The sequence below is a fragment of the Indicator indicator genome, chromosome 31, assembly GCF_027791375.1.
Source record: "Indicator indicator isolate 239-I01 chromosome 31, UM_Iind_1.1, whole genome shotgun sequence".
NCBI lineage: Eukaryota > Metazoa > Chordata > Aves > Piciformes > Indicatoridae > Indicator > Indicator indicator.
In genome coordinates, this window is record NC_072040.1 from 6,558,060 (window position 1) to 6,572,479 (window position 14,420).

The 14,420-nt window shown below is 40.0% G+C and overlaps 1 protein-coding gene across 1 annotated transcript in view; it reads left to right on the forward strand.

Moving 5' to 3' along the window:
* PRKDC (protein kinase, DNA-activated, catalytic subunit) overlaps positions 1-14,420 on the forward strand; it is a 79,388-nt gene that overhangs the window by 48,957 nt on the left and 16,011 nt on the right. The window contains exons 60-71 of the mRNA XM_054394781.1: positions 14-126; positions 2,174-2,305; positions 3,491-3,670; positions 5,720-5,928; positions 6,369-6,507; positions 7,134-7,322; positions 7,841-8,065; positions 8,679-8,787; positions 9,480-9,591; positions 11,141-11,330; positions 12,462-12,636; positions 12,725-12,915. Coding sequence (XP_054250756.1) covers positions 14-126; positions 2,174-2,305; positions 3,491-3,670; positions 5,720-5,928; positions 6,369-6,507; positions 7,134-7,322; positions 7,841-8,065; positions 8,679-8,787; positions 9,480-9,591; positions 11,141-11,330; positions 12,462-12,636; positions 12,725-12,915 — 1,964 coding nt within the window. The remainder of the gene's footprint in view (positions 1-13; positions 127-2,173; positions 2,306-3,490; positions 3,671-5,719; positions 5,929-6,368; positions 6,508-7,133; positions 7,323-7,840; positions 8,066-8,678; positions 8,788-9,479; positions 9,592-11,140; positions 11,331-12,461; positions 12,637-12,724; positions 12,916-14,420) is intronic.

Genomic DNA, 14,420 nt, shown 5'->3' on the forward strand with positions numbered 1-14,420 from the left:
GTGTGTTCCTTAGGTATAGAAGAACGAGCAGAAATTCTAAGGCTGCGAAGGCGTTTCCTGAAGGACCAAGAGAAAATCAGCCTGATCTATGCTAGAAAAGGTGTGGCTGAGCAGAAAAGAGAAAAGGTTTGTCAATCCAAATAAGTTCAAAGCCTTAAGTCCCAATGTCATTTGCAGTCTTGTACTTCATGTCTAGAAGTAAAGAAAGGGTGGGTGTGAGATACTGGTGGCTACTTTCAGAACTTTAGAAGGTATTATTTGCAAATCCTGCTGTTTACATGCTTAAAGCTAAATAATGTCATTAGCGTGAGTAGAAAAGAGCTGCATGATGACACTTCCAGTCTACCACTTAATGTGCAAGAGCTGTTTGTATGTGATGGAATCCCTAACAGCTTTATTTATGGTTGTCATCCTGGAAATTTAGAGCTTTGAAGCTACTCTGCAGATCCTACTCTGCAGAAATAGTTGGAGAACATTATCCAGTGTCTGAAGGTGAAATCAACCACGTGATACAACTGATGGACTAACCAGGACTGTCATGTACTTCGAACCTGAAGAAATGGCAGTAATAATCATTTGTTGAGTGTTTATCAAGGCCAGAAACTTAGTACTATGTGGCTTTCCTGGTTGTGTTACGTACTTAAAATATGCTTAAGTATTTTAAGCTCTGTAACAGTTTCTCAGAGGTTCATGTTACTAAAAATAACATAATCATCCAAAAATGATAGCAGTTAGACCAAAAGCAAAGGAACCCAGGACTGAGAGCTGCCACTGAGACACTCTTAGAGTTGTTTATAGTTGCAGACAACTGTCTAAACAGAGTTTATGTCTGGAAGAACCACACAAACACCTATTTTAGCCAATTTGTATTTGCTTGCAAGCTAAAGCTGCCCTTCCCTCCCTCCCTGCAAGACAGAACCTGTAATAGCATTCTGTATGACAGTCCAAAATGCAACCAACAAAACCTCCTGTGATATTCTGCAGTAAAAGACCAGAGGAGGCTCTGAACACCCTCAAGGAGCCCTTAGGCTTTTCCAAGGATTTGTTGCACATAAACACACAGGGAACTCAGTGGCTTGTGTGTACCTGATGGGGCAAAGGAGGACAAAGTAGATCCTGACCAAGAAAGTATTTGGAAATAGCTTTAGTAAAGTGCTAATTCTCCCAGCATAGTTCTCTTGAAAAAAATTTTTGAAAATCACAGAATGTTAGGGCTTGGAAGGGACCTCCAGAGGTCATCAAGTCCAACTCCCCTGCCAAAGCAGGGTCACCTAGGGCAGGCTGCACAGGAACACATCCAGGCTTTGAAAGTCTCCAGAGAAGGAGAAAATCATCCATTTGAAGCTGTATAGAAAAAGAATGGGTTCAAACAGAAAAATTATGAAGGATTTACAGAAGAGGAAAACATCTTTAAGCTTTCTTCTGTTTCCCTCTTCCATTCTACTCATGCATATATCCACCATTGGTCTGCTGGTTTAACTGGTAATGGCAGTAGTTAAAAAATAAAATCCCAGCCCCTAAATTACTGCTGATTCCCTCAGTGGCATATCAGTACTATGAAAAGGAAGGCAGAGGAAGAGATGATGTCTATATCTGGTAGTAGCTCTTGTTCAGTTTAAATTGATTTTTTTAAGCCTCAGCAACAGGCAGGGCAGGTAGTTAAGAACTGCACTTTACACAGTTTTATTACAGTTTGGTTTAAGTTTTACTAGGAATTAATTCTACCAGGTTCATCCTTCCTTCCTGCAACTGGACCAGGCTGAGAATCATCACATTATGGACTACTGTGGCTCAGCTGGCAGGCAGTAACTAAACCATAGCAGCTCACTGGCTGTTGGTCACAGTCATTCTCTTTAAAATCATAGAATAATAGAATGATTTAAAAGTGATTTAAACACTGCTTGCCTGGAATCAGGAACTAGAAGGCATTAATATTAAAAGTTAATGGCTGAAGTAAGTCTCTGAACAAGACTTTGGAGGTTTTTTTATTATCTAAGATAATTTTGAGTTTAACCATGTTCCAGCTATGTAGAAAACGTATTTGTTTTAATGAGCATGGCAAAAGTTTGTCAAACACTTGAGAAACACACTTGATTGTTTTGTCTTCTCTAGATACAGCTCTGGCCAAGTAAGATGACTGTTATTTTTGTTTAACATGAGCAATGCATTTCAGGAGATGAAATCTGAGCTGAAGATGAAGCATGATGCCCAGATTACTTTGTACAGAAGTTACCGAGTAGGAGACCTCCCTGACATCCAGATTGAATACTGCAGTCTCATTGCCCCTCTGCAGGGCCTTGCCCAGGTCTGTCTGCTTTTCAAAGGTCATTTGTGAGGTTTTCTGTTCTTGTAGGGAAAACAACATGTACTAGGGCAACTGCTTCAAAATTGATTTTGTGTTTTATAGTCAACTACTGTGCTACGTGTTCAAAGAGCCTGTTTTGAGGGAGTGTTTCTCCTGTGTCTGGCCTGGTGCAGTGATGACAGAGGGTTCCTTGTAGCTTGCCTCAACTGAGCAGTTGAGTTGGAACACTGAGGACCTGAGATACCAGCTCTTCTCCATTGCCTCTGGGTTCCTGTTCTTGAGAAACAGATAGTGGTGATCTTTACAGACATTACTGCAAAGGACACCTCACTGTACAGCAAAACCCCAGCCATTTTAATTCTTTTTATGGCTGTAGTGGAGTTGTAAAATGCAAATGAAATTGCTGTGGCTAAGACATGGACTTAGAGTACTTAGTAAATCTGATTCAGTATTCCTATTCCTTTCTAAAAAGCAGTAGAAACTGCAGTCTGAACCTATCCAATTTTACAGTGTTTGGGAAGTTACAGTGTTCCTGATTTACTTGGTATTAAATTTATTTTGATGGTGCTTATCTCTGTGTAGGATGAGGAAGTAGCAGATTCATTAGTTGTCTGGATAACATTAGGTCAAGTGCTAGACCAAACTGCAATCCTATGATAGACTAAGACGCACAGGAGTATATTACACATAGAAAGTGTTTCTGGGTTGCAAAAATGCATTTACATCTCAGATGGAGCTCTCTGTCTGTACACACAGTCTGTTTCTCTGTGGTGGCTCTGTGAATGGTAGATCAGGGTCTTCTTACACATTGATGCCCTCTGTTTTCACCTGAAACCCTCCTCACTGGCAGTGGTGTCTGTAGGATGATGTTGAGTGTCTGGTTTCTGCAGTGGGAATTGTGAATATGTGAAAACTGTAAATTCCATCCTCTCCACCAACATTCTGGCATGAAACCCACATTGTCTTGGAGTTTCTTTATGTAGAAGAATTAAGATGGGATATGAATGGCTAGTAAAATAATTCCTAGCATAGGTGTGGTAGGTACATGCCAGACTAATTATTCTGCTCCCAAAGAGTGTCCACACAGGGATTAGGTACAGAGTGGGTCATTATCTCTTAGTTTCATTTATGAGTTTATTGTGTCACAGCCAAATCCAATGACATTGCTTTTGTTGTAATTCACAGAAAGATCCAACGTTTGCCAAGCAGCTTTTCAGCAGTTTGTTTGGTGGAATTTTTCATGAGGTAGAAAAATCTAAAACTCCTTCTGAGAGAAAAGCCATCATCCAGAAGCTGCTGAATGACTTCAATAATTTCCTCAGCATGAGCGTGTCTTACTTTCCACCATTCATTGCCTGCATCCAGGTAAATCCCTGCTACGTGGCATGAAAATGACTGAATTTTGTGGCTCTGAATGTGTGATCAACACCTGTGGTAGGTTAAATACTATACTGAAATATAGACAGAGATGGAGAGAGGGAGTTGTTAACCAAATGGATATTTCAAGTGACTCTCGTTAAGGTGAGCAAGGTCATTCCTGCCTCTGAACTGATTTTTTTGTCAAGGTTTCTGCAATTTCTGATCTGTAGAGTTTGAGTCACCTTTGAATGTTTTCAGTTGTATCAGTAACAAGAAGAGGCTTGATTTGAAATGAAAGCCACAAGAACAATGGAAAGGGTTACTTGGGTGTTGTGCATTTCTTCCTGTTTCTGGGAAGTGCTTGACTGAGGAATACTGTAATGCTTTTAGGATATCAGCAGCTTCAGACTGCTTCTTGTTAGCCTGATTTATTTTGTCAAATTAGTCTCCTGAAGTAGCTGGGGACTTTCAATAATGAGAGAAGGGCTCACTCCCTTCAAGGGGTGAGTGGGTGCACCACAGCCATTTTACTAGAAGGGAAACACAAGACTTTCTACTAACAAAATAGACTGTGGACTTAATTGTTTTACCCCAAATTTAAAGGAGAATAACAAGCCCCCAACTTACCCAACCACCTGTGACATACCTGTTGTCACTGTATTTAATGTTTCTTCTCAACTGTGGTGATCCTAACATTGTGTCTGATTTGTAGCTCTTAAACAGTCTTCATTTGAGGGGCAGTTCTTGCTGTTATAGAGAATTAAATGCACTGTGACAGCAGCTGTCATATGTAATACAGGAGAAATGTCTAGTTTGGACTAGCTTTTCAAACTGTGACAAACTTTGGCAACTTAGTACTTGGATTTACACATCTGAAAAAATGCAATTTCTTGTTTACTTTTTTTTTCTGTGCAGCTGCATAAAAGGTCAAATTCTATGGGGATTTTTCTGGGCTGTCTTGGAATTTTTCAAGCCAACCTCTCACAATAGCTATCTGTTAATATTCCCTGTTCACATTGTATTTGTTGGTTCCCTGTCTTGATATTATTCTTTCTGTTGATTTATGCCTTCTGTTAAACCCTATTAATAGCACTGTTGTGTTAGGTTGCTTTTTACTGAATAGATACAAAATGAAGCCTCAAATAAAAAAAAAGGTAAGTTAAAATCAGTCAAAAATAGACAGTTTGCCATAGTAATAAGAGCATCTCACTGCCATTCCCCTTCAGTAACAAAAGAACAGCAGTATGAAGGCAAGCCTCAGCCTGGGTGTTTGAGTATCTTGAGTAACAGTGAGAGGAAAACTTCTCCCCAGTGGGGAGTAGAGCTCATCTTGATCAGGAGAGAGAGATGGGAGAGGGAGAGGGAGAGCAGGCAGTGCCAAGCTGTCATTTGGCTCACAAAGGCTGTCCAGATGGCTTGGCCATTTGGAAACACAGCTCCTGCTTCCTATATACCAACAGTATATATGTTTCAGAAAGGCTACCTACTTCACTGCTGTTTATTTCTGGTGGTTTGATTTTATTTTTTTTTAAGTCTTCTACAGGTTCAAATCTCATCAGGAGAGTAACTTGGTAGTAGAAGGAGCTGTTTTCTTCTACAGGTGTAATCTCAAAATTGACCATGAGGCTCTGGGATTGGCTTTCAGAACAGATTAAAAACCATCTGAAACACCACTCAATATAGGTTATGTGAAATGCAGCTGTGGTGTAGCAGGCATCATGCTGCCAACAAACAGAGGGAAGACTGAGGCTGTGAATGTGGCCATTTACCTCTTCTCCTGCTTCCATGTGTTTCTGTGAAGAGAGTGGTCCTCTGCCCTGGAGGCAGCAAAGCAGGAGGGTTATTGTTTGCTGTTCTCTGTCCAAAGGGAATCTTCTGTGCAGAAGGAGAAGATTCCACTTCCCAGAGCTGAGAACTTCTGTAGATGTAGCAGCTTATATCCAAAGCTTGCACTGCAAGAAGAGGGATAGCAAACAGGTGATCTGCAGGAGGTAACTGCCAGTACAGTTTCATACCAAGTTGCTTAGACCTGGTTTGTTTTCTTTTCTTTTATAGGAGATGAGTTACAGGCACAGGGAACTGCTAGAACTGGATTCAGCTAATGTGAGCACAAGCTGCCTTGCAAGTTTACAGCAGCCTGTGGGCATCCTTCTTCTGGAGCATGCACTGATGGCTCTGTCCCCTGAGGAGGAGCCACCACCCAAGCGGATGCGCGGGAGGACGGAGCTTCCCCCAGACGTGATCAGATGGATTGAGCTTGCAAAGTAAATTCTTGTTTGAGACAATTTACTCCCATTTAGCTTTGTCTTATGAAGAGCTCTGCCTTTATGGCTTTTGCTGTTTCCTTTTTAGTCGCTCCCTCTTTTAGAATTAGATATGCTTTTAATTTCTAGTCAGTTAATTACTGTATTTCACTTAGAACAGTTAGACTTAGCAGCTGTGCAGCCTGGTGATGCTGTCAGGCTGCTGAAAACCATCTTGTTGGAAGCTTTTCAACTGCAGGGTTTTCCACAGCTCAGGTATTCCCCTCCAAAATAAAGCTGATCTAGTTAAATATATCTTTCTGATGTCATATACCAAATATTACTATTAGAAGCCAGTAGTATGACTGATTATTGAATTCTTCTTTTTCTAAGTAGCTGATGTTTGCATTGGTGTTCCTCTGTTCAACTGATTAAAAGATTTCCCTTCTCAATTTTGCTAGGCTCTACCGATCTCTGGGGGATTACGATGTCCTGCGTGGCATTTTCAGTGGAAAGATTGGGACTAAGGAAATTACACAGAAAGCATTGATGGCAGAAGCAAGGAGTGATTATGCTGAAGCAGCTAAATACTACGATGAGGTAAAATGACAATGAGGTATTTTGTTTGCTTATTTCATAAATCTCTCATGAATTAAAACTAAGAAGTCAAAATGAGAAGTGGCATCACCTGGAAAGGTTGGACCAGGTGATTTTTCCAAGATTGCATTCTGTGATTCTGTGATATTGTTTAAAATGTCCTTGTGTTTTGTTTGATTGATGGCTCAGCCTATAAGGGCATGGGAACAGATAAGCAGTCACCATAGAGCAGTAACTGTGATGCTTTTTACTGCTAGTTATAAGGCTTCATGTGTGTGGTCACCAGGACAGACAGGTAAAGCACCATGGACACACAACCACCCCAAGTGAGCAAACTGCATATGCATAGAATGTCTGAGCTGTAGTGGGTAAAAATGAAGAAGGATCTCATTAACCTTCTTTTGAAGTCCTCACTCTAACAGTACAGGTTTACTGAAGATGGCTGCCTGAAATTCATTTATATATAAATGCTGACAAGCTTGAATTTTCTGCATTGAATGCTGCTGTCATGTTCTGATAAATGGGGAGATATTTTATGAGACAGTGAATTGGTATTAAGTTCCTGGTAACTTGAAACTAATGTCAGATTCCAGCTGAGAATCTTCCTCCCCCTCAAATTCATTCCCTAGGCACTCTCAAAGGAAGAGTGGCAAGATGGAGATCCAACAGAAGCAGAAAAGGACTTCTGGGAACTTGCTTCTCTGGAATGCTATGACCACCTCACAGAGTGGAAGTCTCTAGAGTATTGTGCTACCATGAATATTGACAGTGGAAAACCTCCAGACCTAAGCAAAACGTGGGATGATCCATTTTTTCAGGTTTTTAAAAAATCACTTCATTAATTCTGCACTGGGTTTGTCTCTGCAGAGATGTCCTACAGTAATGTGATTGTGGGTGGAAATCAGTTGCATTATTTGGGTTAATTTTATTATGAAAATTATCAGAGAGTGTTGTGTATAAAATAACTGAGGCCATTACTTCTGCTTTTACAATGTTTTAATTATTACCTTGAGTATCTGACTGGTCATATGGTACCAGCTTCATCATCATCATCTTCTTTTTGCTGTGTTTTTGTTGCTTTTATCAGTTTTGTCTGATTCATGTTTTAAGAGTCACCAAACCACTGGCTCTGAAACTGGCAGAATTTGCTAACAACTTCTTGAGCCTATCAGGAAAGGCTGCTGTGATTTGTTAGCAAATTGGAATTTGTCCAAAGGCAAAACATTTAAGTAAACAGTTAAGTATTTGAATATTTTATTTGATCTGCCACTGAGAACAAAACATTGACCATCTACTATTCCATCCCTAGAAATGAAGCCTGTATTTTGCCTTGCAGGAGACATACCTGCCCTATATAATACGCAGTAAGATGAAGTTACTGCTCCGTGGGGAGTACGATCAAGCCTTGCTGACTTTCATTGATGAGGCAATGAAGACAGAACAAAAGAAAGCCATTATAGAGATGCATTACAGCCAAGAGCTTAGTCTGCTTTACATCCTACAAGATGATTTTGACAGAGCCAAGTATTATATCAGCAATGGCATGCAGATCTTCATGCAGGTAACAATCCCTGCTGTCTCTGCTATGATTTTTCCATACAGGCTCATGGAGCAATGAAACTGTCGTTGCTGTTACTGCTACTAGGTTGCAGAAACACTTGCCCAAATACAATGAAATCTAGGTGCTTTCCAGTTGTGTGACAAAACTGCCTTTGAATTCACTGCTTGCAACGAGGAGAGGCGAGCCAGCCAGTGAAGTGCATCCTCCTATTCTAATAATTGTTTTATTTTGCTGATTTCATCTATGAAAAATTTTTCAGAGTAATTGTTTGTGTGGATTTATTTCATTCATCTTTTCAGAAACATCCTGTCCCCAGAACAAGCTTGGAAAGAGTACTACATTGAGAGGCTACAAATTCCTTCCATTACCAAGTTTTCATTAGACTATAGGAATAAAGCCTAGGGTAGGAATTGCAGCTAGAATGTGCCTCTCTGCTTATCCAAAGCAGAGTTGCTCTCAGATTACAGGCTATTAACTGACTTGTAAAAGCTTGGGCTGTAGAGCATGATATATAACAGCATCAGATAAAGAATTTGTAGAGCACTGAATAGAACCACATTGTAAATCCTGTGTATGAAATCTTCCATTCACTCTTCTCTCCCTTTCTTCTCAGAGTTATTCCAGCATTGATACTTTGCTGTATCAGAGTCGAATGACCAAGCTGCAGTCTGTACAAGCTCTGACAGAAATACAGGATTTCATCAGTTTTATGACCAAGAGAAGTAAGGGTTTCCATTTTATTTTTCTTTAAGTGATTTTCCTTTCATAGTGATAAATACTCCTGGTTTCCTGCACTTTGAAATTCTGTTTCCACATTTAGGGGAGTATACCCCTGTTTGAAGGATCAGAGGTCTGGAATTACTTCTTACTGTCTTCTTGTGTAAGATGGGCTTGGAAGATAATTCTGTGTCCTATTGCAAAGCTTCATTAGCTTAGCTGTTCTGATAAGAGCTCAGTATCTCTCTTGGTTTAAAACTAATACTCACACTTTTAAGATTTTTGTTGGGGTTGCTTTTGGTAGCAAATAGTGGTTAGCAGAAATAAAAGATGGGTGTGCTGTACCATTTATAGCTACTGAGGTAGGCATGAAATACAAATTTGTACACATAAACCAAACAATGTATTCAGTTTAGTTAACAGTTCCACAATATTCCAGCATATTCCTGTATGGAAAGCTACCTACCCTGTGGTGATTCCCAGTGAGTGACAGCTGACACAGATGTTATTGAATCTGCTGTCCTTCAGCAATAAAAGCAACATGATCACCAAGTAGTGTATTGAATGCAAGCCCTGAAGTGCAAGTGTGTTGTTTTATTGCAGTTTTCTGGTTTCAGTGTCAGACTATATTTATTTTTGGCCCTTTTCGTGCTCGTTGGATTTGGATGCATTTAAAGTATTCCTATTTGATTTCTAGGTAACCTAGCTTCACAGGCTTCCCTTAAGAGACTTCTCAGAACTTGGACAAGCAGATATCCAGATGCTAAAATGGATCCTATGAACATCTGGGATGATATCATTACAAACCGGTAAAATTACATTCTTGGGTTAGCTTTAGTTCTGTCTGCCCGTTGGGTGTTGTTTCTAATGCTGCTTGCTTTCACATGGAGGGGGTGGGTGTTGAACCAGGGAATGGCTTTTCCTTTTTTTTTCCCTAACTCTTGCAATAGCTTTATCAATGTAATAAGTTTTTGTTTGATTAACTTGTGGTGAGAAGCAAAATGTGGTTGAGAAATGGCCAGGGAATAAACAGTATTTTGATGGGGAAACACAACAGTTAGTCCAGGCATCAATGACTGCATGCTCTTGAACAGCTAGCCCACCTCAGCAGCCCTTGAACACATCCACTTGTAAATGAGCAGATCAGCTGCATTTGGTTCCATGAAACACCATCCCAGAGGCCAGTCTGTTACCAACAGTAATACTTCCTAGGCTGCTGTGGAGTTAGGGACCGTGCACAATAATCCCAGCCCTGTCACTGTCAGTGCTTCACCTGTTTATAGGAGAGTTAATGACCAGGGCTGTAATTAGAGATTTCTTCTGTGTGACTGTTGCTATAAAGAGCAAAGACTCTCTGGAGACTCCTTTGGATTAGCTCCAAAGAAGCTGGCATGCTTTTCAGAAGTTTTCTGTCCTCTCAGTGGTGTCTATCTTCATCCCAATCCATTCCTCCAGTGCAGATCTAGATTCTCTCTCTTTTCCTGGGGGACAGCTTCTTCAACAGCTCTGCTGATACCCACTGTGCTTTGCAGTGTATTTTCTCTTGGTGTCAGGAAAGGTGGGCCACAGAAGAGCTTATTGCAGTTAAATATTAGGCAGAATACATGGTATGTCTTACTCCTTTACAAAGTCACAAAACATTTATGACTTGAGGGGCTGTCAGTGTCTTAATCACCTCTATGTGCTTTCAGAAAACCTTTGTTTCATCCTAAATTCATAGAATGGCTTGGGTTGGTTTGGGACCTTAAAGATCATCTAATTACTGACAAAGGATGTTCCAAGCCCCATTCCAGACTGCAGAGCTATGCATTGTACATAAATGAGAGATGCTATTAAATTAGAATAAAAAGGATTGAGCATTGATTCATGGCAATTCCCTTTCAAATGTTGAGTATGGCACCTCTGGCCTTTTCTGCAACCTAGACTTCAATGTTTACATGTGTTGGTGTGATGCACATTTGGATTGCAGATTGACTTAAAATACAGCCTTGCACTTACACTGTGTAATGGAGGCTCCTGTTTGTTTGCATTTCTATCAAGCTAGCATGAAAGTTATGGCTTGGTGAAGTTAGAGGTTATAACTATCATTTAAAAAGAATAAACCAACAAAAAAACCCAACCCACTCTATTGTTGTGCTTTTCTGATACTTAATCTCATCAGTTCAAGATCCTAGAATGCTCTCAGGGTCAGCTTGTCCTGGTTATGACTTTGCAAACAGGACAATGTTTAGCCCTTGCTGAAGGTGATTGCTCCAGCTTGCTGGAGCTTTGTTTACTGTCAGGAAGATCAACACTTTTGAACCTTCATTCCCTTGGATGCATCCCAGAGTGATCTGTACTTCTGTTGTCATTGTGCAGGTGTTTCTTTCTTGACAAGCTGCAGGAGAAATTTCTCTGTGATCAGACCAATGATAGTATGGAGGTGGATGAAGACTATGGTACTGGAGACCAAATGGAAGTGGATCAACAGGGTGAAGACATTTATACAATGATTAAAAGCTGCAAATTTAACATGAAAATGAAGATGATAGAAAGTGCCAGGAAACAGGTGACTGTACTGTCTGATAGCTTCCACTTGGGTGAGAAAATGCATAGAAACTGCAGCTGGAAAAGCCCCTTGGTGGTCTTGGGCAGCTTTTTACCAGAGCAGACCTTGTTTCTTTTTGACCTTGCTGACCAGGACAGTTTGAAAGCTCAAGAAAGTCAGTTCCAAAGCAAAAGGAAACAAATGGATGAATACTAGTCACAAGCTTGATGATAATTTGTCATTACTGGAAATGTGCCTGAAGGCCTCTCTGATCCACGGATTGTTTCTGACACTATTGAAATAATTCAGTCTTTAATGGAAGGGATGCTTGCAAACAAACATTATCCTTTTTTATTTGCAAATAATCTCTTCTGTACAAGAAAACAAATCAATTTCAGATTGAATCAATATAATTTACTTCCATCAGCAATGATGAAGCATTTTAGGATTTTATATTTTTTACATTTTTCATTAATATTCTTAATACTCTTAATAATATAGGTTAATACCTATATAAAGAACTAAAGCTAAGTGACTTGGTAATTCTGGGTTGGATCTGGCTGTTAAAATGACTGAAGCAGCCTTCTTTTGTTGATAGCCCTTTGGTGTTTCAAGCTTGAGACAAGACAAATAATATTTAAGTCGAGACCTCCCTCATTTTCTGAGATGCAGCAGAAATCTGCCATCTGTGACAAGAGTTTATTTTAAACATTAAAAGAACCAAATATAACATTAGTGCTGTGCTGACTACACTACACACTCTTAAAGGAGTAAATAAAAATAACATTTCATTTAATGTTACTTAGATGAAACTTTTCATCCAAACACAAAGAAAAGTGATTCATTTAATAATATTTTGAACCAAGCTGCATTGCCCACTTGTTTGTTCTGCAGAAGAGTTATTGCCTGTTCAGTAAACAGACAGAATTATTTTCTTCAATTTGTCAGACCTGTGGTCTTCTCTCTTCAAATTTATCCATGAGCACAAATCTGGTTTTGAATGTGAGACCCAACAAGCAATGGCCCTGTCTTCATCTTATTCTAGCTTTACTTTTGTCACCTGAATCTTCTCATCCCTTAATTAGGTTGCAGAACAGTTTCATTTCCTCCTCAGATATATTATCTGAAAACTCTGTCTTAATCTGCATACAGAACAGCTTCTCAGTTGCTAAGAAGCTTCTGAAAGACCTACACAAGGAAGCCAAAGGAAGGGAAGACTGGCTGATCAGGTGGAATTATGCCTATTGCCGCTTCACGCATAGCTGCAGCCGGAACCAGAGTTGTCCTGAACGTCTGCTCTCAGTGTTAAAAACCATCTCCCTGCTTGGTAACAGCCTTCTCTTTGCTTCACGTTTGTTTATTATACAAAGCTGCTTTGTGGTCAAATTACCAACTTTGTTTTTGAATTCCAACAGAAGATAGCAGATCTGACGATCTTAGCAAGAACATAACGGCCTTCCGAAACCAGAATCTTCTTCTGGGTACTGCATACCACATCATGGCCAATGCTCTTAGTCAGGATCCAAAATGCCTTGAGCAAATTGAGGAACAAAAGGCTGGAAAGATATCTGTACTAACAGGAGAAAGTCTTGAGAATCCTGAAAAGGTAAATGAGTGGGGGAAAGCTTTTATGTATTTCTGCACCATAATCACTACTTCATTGGGTATGGGTAGACACAGAAAACATGAAACCCATCTGCTATTAGCAGTGGATTGTCCTGGAACACTAGCTAGGGGAGTGGGAAAAATAAAAGCTGAGGTTGCTATCTTGCTGGGTTTTGCTCCCTTGGAGTTCTGCACCACTGCAGCCTTTTTAATTGGGAGAATGTTTTTGTGTTTCTCTGCTCCTGTATTTTGTGTGGTGGGGAAAGGCACAGGCATAGCACCTGCAAGACAAAGCTTGGGAATGTGATTCTCAATGCATGCTTTCATTTCAGCTGGGCATTTCTGAGCTGCTTCCTGCTGTCAGACTCTCTTATTTCATAAGGAGATCTTTATAATACTCTTAATGATACCAGCAATAATAGAATGGCAGAATTATTTAGGTTGGAAAAGACCTTTGAGACCATCAAGTCGAACCATTAACCCTACTCTACCAAGTCCACCACTGAGCCATATCCTCAAGCACCACATCTACATGGCCTTTGAACACCTCCAGGGGTGGTGACTCCACCACCTTCCTTGGCAGCCTGTACCAGGGCTTGACATCCCTTTCAGTGAAAAAATGCTTCCTAATGTCCAGCTTAAACCTCCCCTGGTGCAGCTTGAGGCCATTCCCTCTTGTTCTATCACTTCTACTTGGGAGAAGAGACAATTTGTTTTATCTAAATAATTTTAGTGATGGAGAGAAGAGGGAGTTTTAAGACAGGGCATGTGCAGGTCATCTTTGCCTGTTTTGGGGAGGTGTGCAATTGAAGAATACAGTGACAGACTGCTGCATCTGAAATTAATGTGTTGTCACTTGTCTCAAAGGCTGTGGCACTGACTTAGTCTCTGTCAAATTGCTTGAGTAAGAGTTTGAAATACCAGCACTGATTTAATTCTATTTAAGGCCAACAATGAAACCCTTAGATATAAACCATATCAGTATAAATCAGCAAAAAAAAATGATTAAATTCTTAATCTGTGGTTTTATGGTTGTTAAAGCAGATAAAGAAGAAATGCCTGCAAAAAAAGATTTTCATTTTTCAGGTGTGTAGAAACTTGAGCCAAAGCTTTAAGCTGCATTTATTAGCAAACAAAGAGCATTCTCCTTAAGGAAACTTAAAAGATGAGCATAAAGGCTCTTCTGTGTCAGGTGAGTCAGGTAGGAATAGCAGATACTTTTATGGAGCTTAGCCTTGGTTTAGCTCACTGTTAAGCAGCACTCTGACCTTAGTAGTTTCCTTCTACCTACTTGAAATTTAAACTCATTTCAGTTACAGCATTTTTCAGTTGTTCCAACTCGCTCTGCAGCGAATTTGGATATTGTTTAATAACTACAATAGCTACACTGTCTGAAGTTGGTGAGCTTGTTGGCAGTGTGAGAGCATATGGACTTGATTTATAAGTATGCAATTGCAAAGGATCTTGTCAAGGCCTTCATTAGGGCTGCATTAGAAACATATGATC